We start from the raw sequence: 19,945 nt of genomic DNA on the forward strand, positions 1-19,945 counted from the left end.
TTATTTAACATATTTGAGTTGTATAAAATAGTTTTTCACCTTATGTAGTTTTTTAGTGCCGGCCACTTATTACTTTCACAGTGAAGTATATTTTTATTTCTATTTTTGAGAACAACTTCATAGGCTAGAATGGCTTTGAAAAGCTTATTAATTCTAACAGATTACAAGGAAACAGTTCAGAACTGAAAATTGTAGCCCGAGTGATTAAGGAAGAACCAAAAGTTTTATTTTCAAGGCTAAAGATCAAAATATTTAAGACCTCTTCAGTATTTTTTCTCAATGAGTACCATAGGGTCATTGCCACAGGCACTCTATGGTGATGTGCGGATCCTAGGATTACTTAGTAGATTGATTTTTTTTTTAAATTTTTATTTATTTATGATAGTCACAGAGAGAGAGAGAGAGGCAGAGACACAGGCAGAGGGAGAAGCAGGCTCCATGCACCGGGAGCCCGACGTGGGATTCGATCCCGGGTCTCCAGGATCGCGCCCTAGGCCAAAGGCAGGCGCTAAACCGCTGCGCCACCCAGGGATCCCTAGTAGATTGATTTTTAAAATGTATTTGTGGAAAGTAATTTGAAAATAAGTATACCAAAAAAATTATATCATATGTAAAGATACACACACACACACACTCAGGAAAGATGAAGAAGGAATTAGGGATGGTGATCACTCAGAAGGGGAGAATGAAAAAGAGATGGGAAAAAAAAGAAAAAGGGTCAAGGTAAACTATAATCACACTATTCTCTTTTTAAGATTTTTCTTGGGACATTTTTATTTGCGAATGCTATAATTAAGCATAAATATCAACAGCAATAGTTTAGCCATCTTTTCCAGGTATGCACAAAAATGATGCAAAATAAAACTGGTTCGGGGGATCCCTGGGTGGCGCAGCAGTTTGGTGCCTGCCTTTGGCTCAGGGCGCGATCCTGGAGACCCGGGATCGAATCCCATATCGGGCTCCCGGTGCATGGAGCCTGCTTCTCCCTCTGCCTGTGTCTCTGCCTCTCTCTCTCTCTCTGTGTGACTATCATAAATTAAAAAAAAAAAAAAAAAAAACTGGTTCTACTCTTTAAGAATATTCTAGTGACTATTCATATAAATACCTCAAGCTGACTTAGAAAACAAAGACCTGGACATTCTGAGGTCTTAGCAATCAGGTGATGAGCATATTGAAAGAGAGATGAACCACTTAGGCCAGTGACAAATGGATACACATTTACTCTCTCTCCTTCCCCAAATTCCGCTGAGATTATAGGATCCACAGCAGAGAATTCCATAACATAGATGAGGAGGGTGAGGTATCAGCCCCAAATCAGAGATTTTGAAGAATTTTTTTAAAGATTGCAAATAAATGGGCTTCCCTTGGTGTACAAACCATAATGGAAAGAGTATACCCTTTAAGAGTGTAGAAAAGAAGGTGTAATCAGAGGTGAGAGTCATTCTTCCCGGGGTGGAGAAGTCCCACTGAGCAACAAGCAAGATGAATTTTAAACATCCTACCACTAGAAACAAATCAGTGAAATTTAAAATCAAGGCTAAGACTATGAAACTTTCCAGAGAGAGGAAACCCAGATCACCTACAAAGGAACAAGAATTTTCATGGGAAGATAGCAGTGTTCTCATCAGTATCCACGGATGCCTGAGGTCTAATGGAATAAAGCCTTCAAGCACTGAAGGAAAATAAATTTGAAACTAGCATTCTCTGTCAGCCAAATTACTAATGAAGTGTGAAAGCAAAAGAGACTTTAAGAGGTAGAAGGATACAGAAGCCTTATAAAGGTCCTAAATAGTATTTTTTTTTCATTTAAACATGGTAGGTTAAACATATATTTGTCTCCCAATTTCCAATAAACTTAAAGGATTTTTAAAAAAGATTTAAAAATATAAGCTCAAGAGAGAAAAAGATAGCAGGAAAGGGATGGCCACCAAATTTTGGGACCAAAAAAGCAGATGGCTGTCTAAGAAGAGAGGGGAAAGCCAAATACCTACTAGAGTTAATCTGGACGAGCAAGGTAATTTACAACACCTTCAGAAAGGTTCCCAATACTTCCTTTAATGGAATGGTTGACAGTTGGTATAAGAAACAGAGCCTTAGAGTCTCTGCAGCCAGGCAACAGCCTGACAGGTCTACTCTTGAGAGAGACTCCAGATTGGAAATGCCAGAAACAGCAACTGAGAATGGAAACTGAATGAGTCTCCATTCTGAATGGTGACCGCCAAGTCTTTCCTCCACGTGCTCTGAGAGTACTGTAACCAGAAATATGTACTCCCCTTCTTCACCCTCACACTCATCTGCTCACAGCAGTTTGTTAGATTCCTCTTTGAGGAAATCGATCATCCAAGAGAAATGACTACAGGTAATGACAGCTGAAATAGAGAAGTTCCTGTCCAATCACTATTTGGGTATGCCTTGATCTCTACATGTGAGCACCCATTAGTGCTCATAGAGATTTCTGTCAGCTTTTTCATTCTCACTCATAAAAATAAATAAACAGCCCAGGGGAAGCAGACATTTGTGGAAAACCACTAACAAACAGAGAAAACAAAATTAAATAGAAAAAAAGCAATATAACAAAACTCAGAGGCAATAAACAATGCCAGGATCAAAAGAGATGAAATAATATCAATCATGAAATAAGAACAGGATGCCCAGAGAAGGAAACATTAAAACTTTTAAAAAGGAGAATTTAAAACCTCTTGGATATTAAAATGATTGATAGTAGATACATAAATGTAACATTTGGAAGTCAAGCAACATTTTCCCAGAAAGTAATCAAAAAAATTAAATACAGAAATTGGGAGACAAAAGATTAAAAAAGAAAAATCAGAAGAGCAGTCAGAGATCCAACATCTGGATAATGGGAGTTCTAGAAAGAGTACAAAGAAACTAGGAGGGAGATTACCCAGAATAATACAGTATTTTTCAAAACTTAGCATATGCATTGCCAAAGCCACAGTGTCTCATTAGTTTAGAAAAGAAAGAAAAAAGATTCACATCAAAGCAAATTACCATGAAATTCTAGTTATTAGACATGTAAAAGAATCTAAACGCTTCCAGAGAGAAAAATGTAGGTCACATGCAAAGGATCAGTAACCACAATGGTTATCAGACTACTTGAAATAACATTTGACACTAAAGAAAGAAGTATGCCTCTGACATAGAAAATATTTTCCAAATTAAAATTCTATATCCAATAAAATTATTAGTCAAATACAAGGATAGAATAAGAATATTGTCAAACATGCCAGATAAAATAATTTTCCATTCTATGCATCCTTTCTTGAGAAGGTACAGGGAGAGGTGCTCTACCTAAATGAGGGTATAAACCATAAACGAGTGCCCAGAAAATAGGAAATCCAATTCAGGAGAGATGACTGGGATCCCCAGGAGAAAGAAGAAGGGACATGTGAGCTTGACGGCTGTGCAGCAGGCCTGGGGGACAGCCAGACACATGACAGCAGGACGAAGGAGGTCACCAAGAAGACAATGAAATCAACAGGATATCTGACATATTTTAGTGTACTCAGATTTTCAGCTGGGTCAGAGAATTTGGAGATGATAATTGATGGGTACACACAGAGCTATAACACAATCACTGATTATTGATACAACCAAAAAATGGGTACCGATACTCTAGAAGAATCGGGAGGAGGTTCTTTGGTGCAATGTGTGTGTTTCTGGGGGTTGGGAGAAGAACATGCAAGAGACCTAAAACCTCATCCTACACAGTGGGGGTTGGGGGGTCAATAATCTAATACCTCAAGCCAGAAAATAACAAATAGCAGTATGAGCATATTTTTATTAAATAAAAAAATCAATACTTGAGAAATGAGAGTTCAGAATGATCTCTCATTCTTTAGGGAGAATTGAAAGGCAGAGGAAGGGAAGAATGTTTTCCATTTTAAGCCATGTGCAACGATTTTACCTTTAAAATTATGAACATGGATTACTTTAGTGAAAATGGAAATAAAAATTCCAAGAAAAAATTGAAAATATAAGTATGGTCAAAATGCGAAGTGAACTAAAACATGCCATGATTTGAGCTATTGGAGGAGGAGGAATGGGGGAGAGAGAGAGAAAGAATACAATTGACCTTCAGTTTTTTAAGTTGCAAGAATTTATAATACAAAGTTAACTTTTTTTGAGTTACTCATGCTTCTAGGATCCAATGTGAATAATATACTGAGTAATCATGATACAGGCTTATTGGTTTCTGATTTTTTTAAGAATTACTCTGTATCTGGGGGAATCCGTGGGTGGCTAAGTGGTTTAGCGCCTGCCTTTGCCCGGGGCATGATCCTGGAGTCCCGGGATCAAGTCCCACATTGGGCTCCCTGCATGGAGCCTGCCTCTCTCTCTGTGTGTGTGTGTCTCTCATGAATAAATAAATAAAATCTTGAAAAAAATTTAAAAAATTTACTCTGTATCTAAAGTGCAAAATATTTCATTATAATTGTCAGACTGAATGCTAAAAACAAACCAAAGAAACAGAACCCTTGGCCATGTAATAGTGCTAGGAGAGTATAGGAAGCTGGGGAGAGCCTAAGTGCTGAGGTCAGGGTCCCTAATTTCCTCATCCTACATTGGAGAGTCAAGGATAAAGCCGATGGCATAAGAGTAACTCAAAGAAGCAGCTTCATTCACTGTGTGAAGTTCAGGAGGAGCACGGGAGGGAAGGGGAGTTAAATGTCTCATGCATCATATCGGGCAGTTACCATCATAGCAACAGCCAAGTGTAGGTCATCAAGATATGAAAGCAGAAGCAAAGGGGCTCATCGTAGGATTCATTTGTAGGACAACTCATCAAACTCGTTACTGTTGTTTTTAACCACTTGGTAATGGTAGGAAGCCTTGGAATTAGAGAAACTTAAAAGAGCATCTCTGAAATAATGAGAAAATACTTGACAGTGAAAACCACACCCCAATCCCAGGCATATTTTGAGGAGTTCTTGCACATTTCATTTACTGCTGCAGCTGCTAAGTTCCACTGGTACTGAGAACATGGAGCCGGGCTTTATGAGGGACATCAACATTCACGGACTAAAGAGGGAAGAGGATTTCTTTTTTTTTTTTTCCTGATAAAGCTTTAATTGCGGGACATGAGCAGGTACAATATACGTGCTGTCACCAGGGCGATTGTGCCAATGCAATCAGAGTAACCGAAGCTTGATTCCTCCTCTGTGACGCTGATCAGTAGTATTACTCCTCTGCCTCCTCATCAGGGTTTTGCAAGAGTTCGAATCCACGCAAAGCAAAGCACTCACACATTTATAAAGATAAAAACAGATGTGAGCTCTTCTAGGACCCAAGTGGCAAGGAAAACCATTCTTTAAACAATTTTCTTGTAAAAAACAGAAACGCTGAGAGTATTTTCCTTTGAGAGGCGTGGATTATTAAACCATCACATTTCTTAGGTTAAACTGTCCCTTTATTTTTGTTCTTTCGATACAGGAGAGGTTCAAATGAGGGCTTGCTTTAATATCTTAAAGCGTTCTGACATATGAAGGTATATGTGGTGGGGAGCGGAAAGTAGAAACCAAACCAAACCAAACCAGAAACAATTTTTTGGCTCTCAGCTGCAAACCCCTTTCTTTGCCCTGCTTTGTGGTATTGCAGCTGGAACTCTGCACACATTTCTTGACGTTGGGGTTAAGCTTTATCAGCAGAGGGTGCTGGAGTCACTAGAATGATAGTGACAGCAAATCCACCCCCCCCCCTCCGTTATGGCCCCATTAAGAGTGAGGGAGCTATGGGAGGACTTCCAGCTGCATGTCAGGCCGCCTCTCCATCATCCCCACACCGCCCAGGAATGGTGGACTGCTTTTACAAACCTGTACTCACCGAGTTTCTTCACCTCCAGCAGGCTGTGCTCCACCATTCAGCAGGAGAGGGGTGCCCTTTGGTTGGTAGTTCCTTTTTGGTCTTCTCTTCCTCAGCACGGGGAGGGGTGTGTGTGTGTAATGCAAAGCCCAAGGCCAAGGTGGGGTATAATTAAGCAAGAATGCCAAAAGACTGTATTCTCAGAGGAAGGTGGAACTGGAAGTAAATACAAAACAGTCCCCTTCTCCCTAGGGAACTGTGGGAACATTACTTTGGCCTAATCAAGGCTATCACCACAGTCTGCTGTCCTGTGAATGTGCACCCCAAATTCTCATCACCAGGCTGGTCTTTAGAAACCCCACATGGCCAATTTACTTTAAAAGTGCATATATACTAAAATTGGAAGGATACGGAGATTAACATGGCCCCTGTGAAAAGATGACACGTAAAAGTGGATCTAGGGGCGCCCTGGTTGGCTTTAGTGTTAAGCATCTGCCTTTGGCTTGGGCTTGATTCATGATCCTGGAATTGAGCCACATTGGGCTCCCTGCTGGGCGGAAGGGGGCTGCTTCTCCCTTTCCCTGCCACTCCCCTTGCTTGTGCTGTCAAATAAATAAATAGAATCTTAAAAAAAAAAAAAAAAGTAGATCTAAACTTGGGAATTTTCAAACCTGGAAGAAAAAAATGAGAACTAAAAGACATTCCCAGTTTCAGAAGTAACTGCTTACCAGAACAGATACCTACATATTTTAAAGAAAACAAAATCTAGAACTCAAAGGCAAGGGTCAACAAACAACAGCCTACAAGCTAAATCTTGCTGCCTGCTGTTTTTGTAAATCTAGTTTTATTGGAACACAGCCGCACCCACCCATTTAGTATTCCAAGCAGACTTGACCCACCCTTCTGCCCACAAAGCCTAAACTATTTTATCTGGCCCTTTTTTAGAAGCTTGCCAACCCCTGGCTCAGGCCACTGACATTTATTATGATTATTGGTGTGGTTGGATTCTGGTATACCAATTTTTGTTTGTCCCTGTGGTTTGTTTTTGCTTCCTGTTCCTCCCACCTTTCACTTTCTTTTGGATTACTTGAATAATTTTTAATATTCTATTTTAATTTGTTGGCTATAAATATGCGTTCTTTAAAACGGTTGCTCTAGGGATTACAAATATACCTAAGAAGTTTTCTATTTAAGGGTTAGTATCATTCCTTTTTTTTATTTATTTTTTATTTTTATTTTTTTAGTATCATTCCTAATATTAGACTTCATGTAAATTGGAAAAGCCTTGCAGCAATAAACTGAAACAGCTCTGAGACTGAATATAAAAATGGACAATGGGTAGACCTCACATGACAACAAACGGACTCAGGACCTCTGCAGCAACCAGTTTAGGTCGCCAAATGAAACCCCTGCAGCCAACTACCCAGAATGGTCAAGATTTGTTTGGCGACTGCTAACATCCTGACTTTTTGTCCAGACTCAGGACCAATCAGAAAGCCAAATATGTTCCCCCTAACAATCACGTTCGATGCCTGCTGCTGGCTGGCCAGGTTCCAGCTTTCTCCTGTCATTGATCTCCAATCAGAACATGCCTGCAGCTTTGTTTCTCATTATAAAGCTTTCCCATTACAGACTTCTGCCTGCAACTCTGCAAAACACAAGTGGTCATGTTTTGCTATAGCAAGATCTGAATCTGAATGAGCCTGTCCTCATTTCTGGGTGTTTTTTTTTTGGGGGGTGGGGTGGGGTGGTTTTTATTTCCACAACTCAAGTGTTCAGCAATACAATAAATGTGACATGATCATCTGTTACTGCATATATGAACAAAGGCTACTGCCTCTTTATTAAGTGCTGCTCCAGTTGTTTTAGGTTCTTATTATATTCCAGAGTTTCAAAGATTAGATTCTAAAAGCTTTTGCCAACTTAATAGTTGTCTCAGTAAAGGGAAAAAGTCTTTGGTGCTCACTACTCCACCATTTTTGGTCATGTCACTATGTCACATTTTAAAAAGATGAAGTTTTAGAAATGGAGAACAGATTAGTGGCTGCCACGGGGTGGAGGGAGAGGAACAGCAACAGGAGGCATCTTTGTGTTGTTGGAGTTGCTCAGCATTTTGCCTCTGGTGGTGAATACATGAACCTACACAAGTGATAAATTTAGAACTAAATAAATTCACACGTACTATATAATACAAGTAAAACGAGGGAAATGTGTATAACATTAGTGAATTGTATCACTATCCTAATGGTGATATGCTATAGTTTTATAAATACTGAGGGGAAAAAAATCAGAGGAACAAATGTACAAGGAATCTCTCTGTATCATTTCTTAACAACTGCATGTGAATCTACAACTATCTCAAAAATTTTAATTTAACAAAGTAATTCAGAAGATTCAGATTTAGGATGAGGAGGTTTTAGAAGCACATTATTCAACTGATTTTTATGCATCCATAAATGATAGAAATTATCTTTAGATAAATCTAAAATAGCTCTTTTAATAAGTAAAATAAAATTCTCAAGAAAGCATCAACTATAGAATTATACTGATCTTTTTTAGTGGGACATAAAATAATTGAGCATTTTGCAGTTAGTGGAAACTTATGATTTGATGATTTATGGTATGTTTGGAATGAGGTTTACTTACAGGTCCATTTTGGTTTACATCGCTAGCTTTGGCACTAACCACCAAAATGTCTGTAATAAACAGTGACAGTAACTAACAGGATAGATGGAGTCAGGAAGCATATAATAATTATCCACAATTCTGTTAACTACGTGTATAAGACAAGTTCAGGAACAATGGGAAAGTAATATATGCAACTTTATTAAGAAATGAAATATAAATTATAAACTACCATTTACAATTAACTTTTGTACGCCAATACTTCAGTATTTCCACTCATTAAATAAAGCACATGTAACTCAAAATGCTAAGTAATTCTTAGTTTGTGACTAAATTCTCTAAAGAACACAATATTGATGAATATTCAACATTGTTAAGTAAGGTATGGGTGGTTATTTAACCTTAGTTAACAATCACCACAGACATCAAAATGATCATGGTTAATACCAACTGCAGCATTTATAGAATATTACTTAAGCCCAATATTGATGTATTAAATGAAAATACAGAAAAAAAAAAAATCAAAGAAACTGGTATTTATGGCACCAGGTTAATGCAGATTTAAAACCATCTTTGTCGGGGTCCCTGGGTGGCGCAGTGGTTTGGCGCCTGCCTTTGGCCCAGGGCGCGATCCTGGAGACCCGGGATCGAATCCCACATCGGGCTCCCGGTGCATGGAGCCTGCTTCTGCCTCTCTCTCTTTCTCTCTCTGTGACTATCATAAATAAATAAAAATTAAAAAAAAAATTAAAAAAAAAATAAATAAAACCATCTTTGTCAAAGTTTTAACACTGTTAGAAAGTTAAATGTACCTAAATGAGACATGACGCTATTTGATACAACAAATTTTGTCCTCCTATGGGTATTACTATTTTAGTTTTCTCCTCTATATGAAAAACTTAAGTATGTTACTACTTATGTATGGATTACCTCATACATATAACATTCTATAAACAAATGCATTGGTAACTAATCTATTAAGGCCATCATCAAGTCTTAGAGAAACTTTAATGTGTCTTACAAAGGTGAGGTTAGCCTACAGACATGGAATAGGTTAATAGGAATAAATATAATTTTTCTTTTACCAGGCTTTCTTTTCCTTTTAGTTGGAATAGGATTTGGGGATGGGGTTACTGAAAGCACCAGGGTTCAACAAATTTACATTTTACCAAAGGAAAAAGATTCTTAAAGAATGCAATGACGGGATCTAATGTTATTCTTACAGCATAATCTCCATTTTATTAAAGTGATACCATAATGATACTGTAATGCTTTAGACAAAAATTTTAAGATACATCAATGACCACCAAGTTTCAAAGAAAATGCAGTGATCAAAATATTTAATTGTCTTTTCATCAAGCTTTTACAAACACATTCAGTCTTCACTGTCTGAGGAAATCAGTTTTAGCTTCTTCATAGTCCTCCATCTGTCTTTTAACATGACGCCTGTTCGGTTGTTGAATTTATAATGTAACAGTATTTTAGACCAGTTTCCCTCTCCGTATTTCCTCACACCAGATCTCAGATTCTTGTCTTCTTCCCAAAGCCATGCCTTTTGATAAAATGCAAAACAGTTATTCACAGAAACAATTCTTTAAAGAACATACTTACTATAAATCCAACTGTTTAAAATCAAAGTGATATTAGTTTCTTGAGGATGGAAGAATTTGCATATATGTATTAGATTTCTGTAAGAGCTTATAAGATTTCTCAGGGTCCTTACTATTACCGTGCATTTTATCTAAGCACAGTATGGCTCAGCTGCCCAAGATCAGATAGCTACACAACTGTAGAGCTAACCCAACCCAATTCATCAAACTTTAAGCCTACATGGTCTCTTAGATGCTTTTCTACAACTGTCATGAGACTGGTATTCTACGTCCCTCCCCCTTTAAAAAAAAGATTTATTTATTTTAGAGAGAAAAAGAGAGAGACAGAGAGAATGCTCGCACACATGTGAGGGGAGGAGTAGAGGGAGAAAAGCGGATTCCTTGCTAAGCGAGGGAGGAGCCCAACTTGAGGCTCAATCTCAATCTCACAAACCTGAGATCATGACCTGAGCTGAAACCAAGAGTTGGAAAATCAACTGAATGAGCCACACAGAAGCCCCCAGATGGGTACTTCTTAATCCCATGTATCTCTAAACAGAACTTATGAATATTTAATACTTCTTTAAGGAACCCAGAGAAAACCCACTTCTATGTCAGGCAAAGTACACATAGCCATAAACCTCAACTCTCCCTTAAAACAGATTCTTTTTTTGAAAGTTTTTTTTTTTTTAAGATTTTATTTATTTATTCATGAGAGACACAGAGAGAGAGACAGAGACACAGGTAGAGGGAGAAGCAGGCTCCACGCAGGGAGCCCAATGTGGGACTCGATCCTGGATGGAGGATCATGCCCTGAGCTGAAGGCAGACGCTCAACCGCTGAGCCACCGAGACATCCCCTTAAAACAGATTCTTTAAAACATAACTAATCAGACGAATTCAAAACATTTTATTTTGGAGAAAAATGGCTGAAGATTTTAAAAAATCAAGCTAGTACCATACACAGAAAAAAGTTATTGATAGTTGGCATTTGCTACAGGTGAGACCAACTAACCTATTCCTTATGCTGACATGCTGAAGGAGCAAATGATTATGTGTTTATTTATTGTGTCTAACTGTGATTAGTTTCCCCAGTTGAATTTCCTATTTTCTTTAAAAACCCATTCATCATCAAGTCACAAAAAGATAAATACTGTATGATTTCACTTACATGAGGTATCTAGAATAGTCAAACTCACAGAAACAAAGTAAAATGGTGGCTGCCAGGAGATGGGAAGGGACAATGAGGAATTAATGGGTACAGAGTTTTAGTTTTGCAATATGAAAAAGTTATACAGAGATTGGTTGCACAACAACGTGAATGCACTTAATGCCACTGAACCATACAGTTAAAAATGATTAAGATAAATTTTGTTATGTATGTTTTACTACAAAGACATAAAAAAGTTAAGAAATGATCAAGGGACTTGAGAAGACATTTCTTCAAAGAACATACACAAATGGCCAGTAAGTGCATGATAAGACACTCAACATCACTATCATTAGGGAAATGCAAATCAAAACTACAAGATATTACCTCACTCATTAGCACATCTACCATCAAACAAACCCAAAAAACCAAAATAAGCACCAGAGAAAAACTAAACGTTGGTGAGGATGCAGGGAAATTGGAATTCTTATGTATTGCAGGAAAGAATAAAAATTGCGTGGCCAGAATGGAAAACAGAATGGTGGTTCCTCAAAAAAATTAAAATTACCATGCTATCCAGTAATTCTACTTATGGCATATACCCAAAAGAACTGAAAACAGGTAATTGAAGAGAAATCCATGGGTATCAACACCCATGTTGATAACAGTGTTAGTAGGCAAAACTTGGAAGCCATCTAAGTTATCCACTGATGGATGAATGGATGAACAAAATATGGTATATAAATACAGTGAAATATCATTTAGCTTTAAAAAGTAAGGAAATTCTGACACATAACTATAACATGGATGAAACCGGAGGACAATTATGCTAAGTGAAAAGAAGTCAAACACAAAAGGACATATACTATAGGATTCCACTTGTATGAGAGGTACCTAAAACAGTCAAACTCGGGAGATAGAACGGTGTTTGCCAGAAGCATGGGAGAGGGGAAAATGGGAAGTTATTGTTTAATGGATATAGCTTTTGTTTTGCAAGTTGAAAAGAGTCCTGTGGATGGACAGTGGTAATGGTAGCACAACAATATGAATGTTTAATGCCACTGAACTATATACACTTTAATATGGTTAAGATCATAAATTTTGTTACGCGTATTTAGTACAATTAAAAAAATTCCTACTCCGCTAATCTGATGCACTATTTAAAAAAAAAGAACTCAGGGTGGCTTCCAGAAGACAGACCTGAGATGAAGACTTGTAAATGGCTCAATGCCATAAAACTGGAAGTGACCATAATTAAACCTTGTTTGAGATGCTTGTCTTGGCAAATGTGTTGTCTCCTGAGTGCCTAGTGTACATGGCTAATTGATCTCTAGACAAAAAGAAAGAAGACATGCTCCTATGATGGTCTACACTGACCAACCCTGCCCAATTCTCTGTCACCACTCCTACAAGCTTCAATCCACTGCTTGTCACTGATGCTAAAGCAAAAGAGATGTAAATTTTTCCACGTGTGGGTGAACAGTTTAAGAGAGAGAAATGGACTTACAGATTAGGCTAACCTTAAAAAAATAACTGCTTTTACTGTCTCCAACTATGGAAGTTGCTACAGTTTTGTTCAGTTTTAAAGACTGGTTCTTAGTTTATGCAAATTTCATATATACATCATAATTTTCTGGTTTGAATATGAGCTAATTACTATTAAAGAGTGCACAGATGATATCTGATACAATACAAAAACTCATTTATCTCAAGAAATAGATAATATTCTCTACCTGAATCTTACTTAGGTTCCTGGATACAAGTTTAAGCAGTATTTTCCAGTGGATCACATACAGCAAAGGTAGCAAGCTACTGCCAAAATCCAGCCTCAGGCTGTTTGTACTGTCCAGAAGCTAACAATGGTTTTTACATTTTAAAAGGCTGCTTTTAAAGGAGAAAAAAAAAAAAAAAGAAAAAATGTGATAGAAACTATCTACGGCCTAGGAAGCCTATTAAAATACCCACTACCTGGCCCTTTATAAAAAAGCTTTGCCAAACTCTGACCTAGAAGTTAGTTATAATTTTGTCAAGTGAAGGTTAACTGAAAACTACCATTTTTAAGTATTTAATGTTTTCTTCTATTGAAAAAGAGCAACTTTAATTTGATATATTGTTACTCTGTGATTATGCCTTCTTTTGTTATGAATGTTTGGAATCTTAATTTCATCTATGTTTTAAAGGTAAGTGTCTTGAAAAACATCATATGGAACAAGATCATATAACCAAATAATAACATAATCTTTAAAAGTTTAAAGAGGCCTGGGCGCCTGGGTAGCTCAGCTGGTTAAGCACCTGACTCTAGATTTGGGCTCATGTCATAATCTCAGGGCCATGAGATCGAGCCCTAGATGGAGTTCTGTGCTGGGCATGAAGCCTGCTTAAGATTTTCTCTCTCCTCCCTCTACCCCTCCCCTCCCTGCCTGCCCCTGCAGGTGCATTCTTTCTCAATAAAAAACAAAAAAATAAAAATATTTAAAGTTTAAAAAGGCCAACTCCTACTTTCAAGAAAGGAGTTGGATGACACATTTGGCTTATCAGTGACAGATCAGAAAGAAAATGTCAGGGTAGCACAATTTCATGAGTCTACTCTTGCTGACTCTTCTAGATTCCATCCATAATATCACATAGTTAAAGAATTTAAGATAATATATTTTAGGATATATTAAAAAAAAAACCTGTGCTTTTTGTGCTATTCTGTCTTTTCCTTTTCTTGAAAAATTAAAAATAGAATCAACAACAACAACAAAAATAACAACCCTGGTCAAGCCCACAACCCAAAAAGATACAAAGAACATATAACAAATTAAAACACCAATCTTTTTCTTTCCTAAGGTTAAAAAGGTTTTATATAACTTATATTTGAAAATTATATATCATCTTTAATGCCGTTCAGAGGAAAAAACAATATAATGCCTAAAGTGATACTATCCATAGTAAAAAAAAAAAAAAAAAGTTATATAGTAATTTCCATCATATACTATCTCTGGGAAAAAAAAGTCTTTCTTCTTGAAAAACATTTACTTTTCTTCTTTAATAGAATAAACTTACAAAAGGAAGTCTCAGTGAACTGTGATGAAGCTGGTAGAAATACCTATCTGTTTAACAGACAAATACAGCAAGGAGAAATTATCTAATCAGGTACAGAGTAGTGCAATAAACATTTTTTAAAGAATCAAAATGTTAATAACACAAAGTAAGATAAAATCTGTTACTCGTCTGAAAAAAAAGTCCTACTCAAAAAGCCAACAGAGTAAAGTAGAAAATAAAATGAGGCACTTGTGATAGCCACAGAAATCTTTTTTGGCACAGTAAGCAGTGATAGACAATATCACCTATATTTTAATTCTAAATTACATAGTTGATTACCCACATTTTGTTTTGAATGCAAAGAGAGAGAGAGACAGAGAGAGAGAGAAACTGTTTTTTAATATACGTCTATTAAATAACACCTACAAACTCACTGAGAATTGTTGCCAGAATAACCACTGGGAAAGATCAATTAAAATATGAGGCAGAGACTTCTAGTTTGGGGACTGACATATAAAAAGCTTGCAAATATTACTCCAGTTCTGACAAGAAAAAAACTAAACAAACTGAAAGTCAACAACTCTTTGTAGATCTGTCAGAGAACTAACATCAATAGGTAAACTGCTGCCACAAAACTAGAGAAACATAAAGGTGGATACAGAGAAACCCAGCTTACCAGGAACAGAAGCTCACAGCTGGAACCAGTACTGACAGAAAACTTAACCATGATGGATGAACTGATAGAGGCACACTGTGGACAAGCTTGAGTTAAAAAAAAAAAAAAAAAAAACTCCAGATGCCCAGTCTTAGCAGGGCCACAACTCCAACTCATCTCCACTTAACTCCAGCTCCCTCCACCCTACCATCATGGGAGGGAAATGCCCAACTTTTGCCCCTTCTAGCCATCCTTTCTCACTGAAAAGGGGGAAAAAGCTGAGAAGCATATATGAAGGCTTTAGTCTAGGACACAAACTCACTAAAAGAATCAGAAAATCACACAAAACTATAGAATACTTCTTCTCTTCCTCCTTCATTTTACCATATTATTTAAGTTGCTGTAAATCAACTGTCTTAGCTGAAAGAGCCATCTCAGGTCCTTACTAAGGAGACCAGGGAAAACCAAAGACAGCAAGGGAGACAAAAATAAGGAAATTTTAGCCTCTGACATGGGCTAGAGCAAATAGTAAATAAAGCCTAACTCTGAGCTACACAAACATAAAACCTTATGCCCAAGATCAGCTTACCGCCATTCCTTTTACCTGATACATCATGTACAGCTATCAACAAAAAAATGGCAAGGTACACTAAAAGGGAAAACAACACAATCTGAAGGGACAAAAGCATCATCAGGCTCAGCTATGAGAGAGATTTTGGAATTATCAGACTGGGAATTTAAATAACTACGATTAATGTTAAGGGCTGTAATGGAAAAAATGGACAACATGTAAAAACAGATAGGTAAATGTAAGCAGAGAAATGTAAACCCTATGAATCAAAAGGAAATGCTAGAAATCAACACACAGTAACAGAAATGTAGAATGCCTTTGATGGGCGCATCAGCAGAGTAAACATGGATGAAGAATCAGTGAGCTTGAAACTAAAAATAGAAACTTCCCAAATTGGAAAGCAATGAGATAAAAAGAATGAAAAGAAAAAGAGAGAAAAAAGAACAGCCAAGTACTCTGAGAAAATTACAAAAGATGTGGCCTATAGATAATGGGACATCAGAAAGAGAATAAAAGAAAGAACTGAAGTAATAACAACTGAGAATTTTCCAAAATTAATGACAGATGCCAAAACAGACACAAGAAACTCCAAAGAAACAAAGTAGGACAAATGCCAAAATATCTACACCTTGGCACATCATATTCAAAGTAAAAATTCAAAGACAAAAAAATATGTAAGACTTTTGGCTGCATATATAGTAGCATGTGGTCGGCATTTCTCCATTCTCCTTTGGGAATTCACCCAACAGCAACAAGGAAAGAAATAAAATCCCAAACTCTTACAAAAATTAGAAGACCCCTATGATCTGATTCATAATATAGGTGGAAGGGGTACACTATTGGTGAACTGACAGAAGGTATGCAAGGAAGCAGGACAGAGCCAGTCTGCCTAGAGATCTGAGAAAGCCTGTGGATGTGCAATTTTGCAGAGTAAAGAAAACCTAGCCTGAGGTACGCACCCTGAATTCGTGGTGTGCAAGAGCAGGAAACTCCCTCATCATGCAGTTGCTCTAAATAGTAAAGGTGGTGGTGCAAAATAAGGAATCATATGGATAAGCAATATTTACAGGAAGCAAATCAGAAGTAGGAACTGCTTGCTATGTTCACTTGAGCCACAATAGTTATTAATAGTTATTCCTAATAGCCTGAAATTTGACCCTAGCCCCAGTGTCTGAACATGAACCATCTAAGGGGGATAAAAATCCTTAAAGGAGAATAAGAAAAAAGTAGAGTCACCTTCAACTTCTGGCTGTGATAGAAAAGGACTAGATTTGTTCACTTGCTATAAACTAGAAAACTAGATAAACTACAGGGAACAATGGTTTGAAACACGGGACCAATGGCATAGGACTAAAATCACTGAGTGCAGAAATTAAGTCCTAAAATTAACCCATCTGAACTTTCTGAACAGAAAAATTCCCTGGGACGCCTGGGTGGCTCAGCAGTTGGGCATCTGCCTTCGGCTCAGGACGTGATCTCGGAATGCCTAGATCGAGTCCCACATTGGGCTCCCTGCATGGAGCCTGCTTTTCCCTCTGCCTGTGTCTCTGCCTCTCTCTCTGTGTGTGTCTCTCATGAATAGATAAATAAAATCTTAAAAAAAAAAAAAAAAGAAAAGAAAAATCCCCTACCAAATGGTTTCTTTTTTTAAGGCACAGAAGGACCTTATTTAAATTGGATTCTTATTCAGAAGATATGAATATAAAAGCTTATAAGGTGGATTTAAGCTTAAATTAAAGCTTAAAAAGGCGCAGCGGTTTAGCGCCTGCCTGTGGCCCAGGGCGTGATCCTGGTGACCCGGGATTGAATCCCACGTCGGACTCCCGATGCATGGAGCCTGCTTCTGTCTCTGCCTCTCTCTCTCTCTCTGTGACTATCATAAAAAAAAAAAAAAAAAAAAGGTGGATTTAAGTCCCACTTTACATTGATAAATAGACCTATGATAGTACTGTAGTAATTCTAAATAAATGTCATTATCAATATGCAACTTAAGGCTATTTTAAAAATACAGGTGAGGGATCCCTGGGTGGCACAGAGGTTTGGCGCCTGCCTTTGGCCCAGGGCGCGATCCTGGAGACCTGGGATCGAATCCCACGTTGGGCTTCCGGTGCATGGAGCCTGCTTCTCCCTCTGCCTGTGTCTCTGCCTCTCTCTCTCTCTGTGACTATCATAAATAAATAAAAATAAAAAAAAATTAAAAATACAGGTGAAAATATTCTTTTTGGAAATTTTAACAGGTAGATTGGTCAATTAATCTAACATGGCAAAATCAAAGACGGTGAAGTGGAAACATTTTACATTTAAGATCTTTTAGAGTTGAGCAGAAATAATATAAAATAATCATCGTTAATGTCCACTATTATTTAAATATAATAAATACCTGTTTCTTCCTAGATTGAGATTTTTTAGAAGTTACTGGATGACTGTTCAAAACAGGTCTTCTCTTGTTGTCAGTGGTTTGTCTGAATATTTTCTTTCTTCCCCCTAAAAGTAGAAATAGTTATCAAAAACTGTTTCAAATTATAATAAAAAGGGGATGTTTTTAAAGGTTACCATGAAATTCCTATCTAGTATTTAGCTATCTAAAAAAAACAAAAACAAAAACAAAAACAAAAAACAAAAAAAAACAACTGGGATGCCTGGGTGGCTCAGCATTTGAGCGTCTGCCTTTGGCTCAGAGAGTGATCCTGGTCTGGGGATAGAGTCCGACATTGGCTCCCTGCGAGGAGCCTACTTCTCCCTCTGTATCTGTGTCTCTCATGAATAAATAAATAAATAATAAATAAAAAGAACTCTATCTGCTTAATTTCTTTCCCCTTTGAGTCTGGGAGCAGCATAGTACAATGCAAAGATCAGTTTCTGAAAATCACAGGTGGTACTGAATGTTGTTGATTCTTTTATAGGTCTTCAAACAAGTTAGCTCACCTTCAGAAGAACCTACCTTTTTTCATCATCTGTTAAAAAAGGAATAGTACAGCCCAGGGAGGCTCAGCGGTTTAGCGCTGCCTTCAGCCCAGGGTGTGATCCTGGAGACCTGGGATTGAGTCTCAGGTCAGGCTCCCTGCATGGAGCCTGCTTCTCCCCCTGCCTGTGTCTCTGCCTCTCTCTCTGATTAATAAATAAATAAAATCTTTTTTTAAATTTTTATTTATTTATGATAGTTATACACACACACACACACACACACAGAGAGAGAGAGAGAGAGAGGCAGAGACACAGGCAGAGGGAGAAGCAAGCTCCATGCACCGGGAGCCCGATGTGGGATTCGATCCTGGGTCTCCAGGATCGCGCCCTGGGCCAAAGGCAGGCGCCAAACCGCTGCGCCACCCAGGGATCTCAAATAAATAAAATCTTAAAAAAAAAAAAAAAAAAAGGAATAATATTTATCACATAGGATTGCTGAAATTTTCTTAAGATAATGTTTAAGGAGTATTTGACCTAGTATAAGAAAACAGCCCTTCTTTCATTCCTTCTTTCTTATTCATAGTCAGTTTAGTAAGATAAGAATGTATTTGTAACTGAAAAGAAAACTGTTAAGTATTGAAAAAAAATTGTTGGGCAGCCCAGGTGGCTCAGCAGTTTAGCGCCGCCTTCAGCCCAGGGCCTGATCCTGGAGACCAGGGATCAAATCCTGCATCGGGTTCCCTGCATGGAGCCTACTTCTCCCTCTGCCTTTCTCTCTCATGAATAAATAAATAAAACTTAAAAAAAAATTGTTTATATAAAAAACCTTAATCTACAAACAGAATTAAAAAGAATTTAGCAAGATGGATATAAGATCAGTAAACAAAGCTCAATAATATTTCTGTTCATTAGCAGTAGTTAAATATTGACAATAAAAGTATTTACAATACTAACAAAAAATATATTCTTAGAGATAAATCATGTAAAAGTGGTTAAGATGTGTATATCTAGTAAATTTTAAAGCTTTACTATGTGTATGTGTATACACGTTATAAGAAAATACATATAAGACACATTATACATGTTATAAGAAAATACATATAAGACAATCTAAATAGAGTAATATACTTCTGTTCATGCATAGAAGACTTAATTGAAGCCTATAATTAACACTAATATATAATAACTGTGTCCATTCTTTCTGAAAAGTATATTATTACAACACAGTTTCAAATCAAAATTTCAACAGAGTTTTTTGGTAGAACTTAACATTATTCTAAAATTATATGTGTTATGAGTAGTCCACCACTGGCCCTGAGCATCCCTGCAGTTTTTGCTGAATGTACAAGGCTTATTTGTTTCCTGATACTAAGCAGTTTTATAGTCAAATAGGCACCTAAGTAGGTCAAAGGAACCATAGCCTGACCACCATGTAACTACTCTCTCAGGGAGCAGACTGGCTGGTTTGCTATCCTGTTTTGCTGCTTACTCAAAAAGTGGTAGGCCCGTAACACCAAATTTCTCAGATATAGTACAACCTATCTGCCTGCACAGCATCTATCTGGGGCCACTGTATTGCCTATGGGACTCAGGATAAAGAAA

The 19,945-nt window shown here is 37.4% G+C and overlaps 1 protein-coding gene across 3 annotated transcripts in view; it reads right to left on the reverse strand.

Annotated features, from left to right (window-relative positions):
• Window positions 1-8,628: 8,628 nt before the first annotated feature.
• TERF1 (telomeric repeat binding factor 1) overlaps window positions 8,629-19,945 on the reverse strand; it is a 37,955-nt gene continuing 26,638 nt past the window's right edge. For all 3 annotated transcript variants that reach the window (XM_055318324.1, XM_055318323.1, XM_055318322.1), the window contains 2 exons: window positions 17,820-17,923; window positions 8,629-10,000 (listed from right to left, as the gene is read on the reverse strand). In XM_055318324.1, the coding sequence (XP_055174299.1) occupies window positions 9,824-10,000; window positions 17,820-17,923 (281 nt within the window). In that variant the 3' untranslated portion in view covers window positions 8,629-9,823. The remainder of the gene's footprint in view (window positions 10,001-17,819; window positions 17,924-19,945) is intronic.

Source organism: Nyctereutes procyonoides, unplaced genomic scaffold (genome assembly GCF_905146905.1).
Source record: "Nyctereutes procyonoides isolate TBG_1078 unplaced genomic scaffold, NYPRO_anot_genome, whole genome shotgun sequence".
In the NCBI taxonomy this organism is placed as follows: domain Eukaryota; kingdom Metazoa; phylum Chordata; class Mammalia; order Carnivora; family Canidae; genus Nyctereutes; species Nyctereutes procyonoides.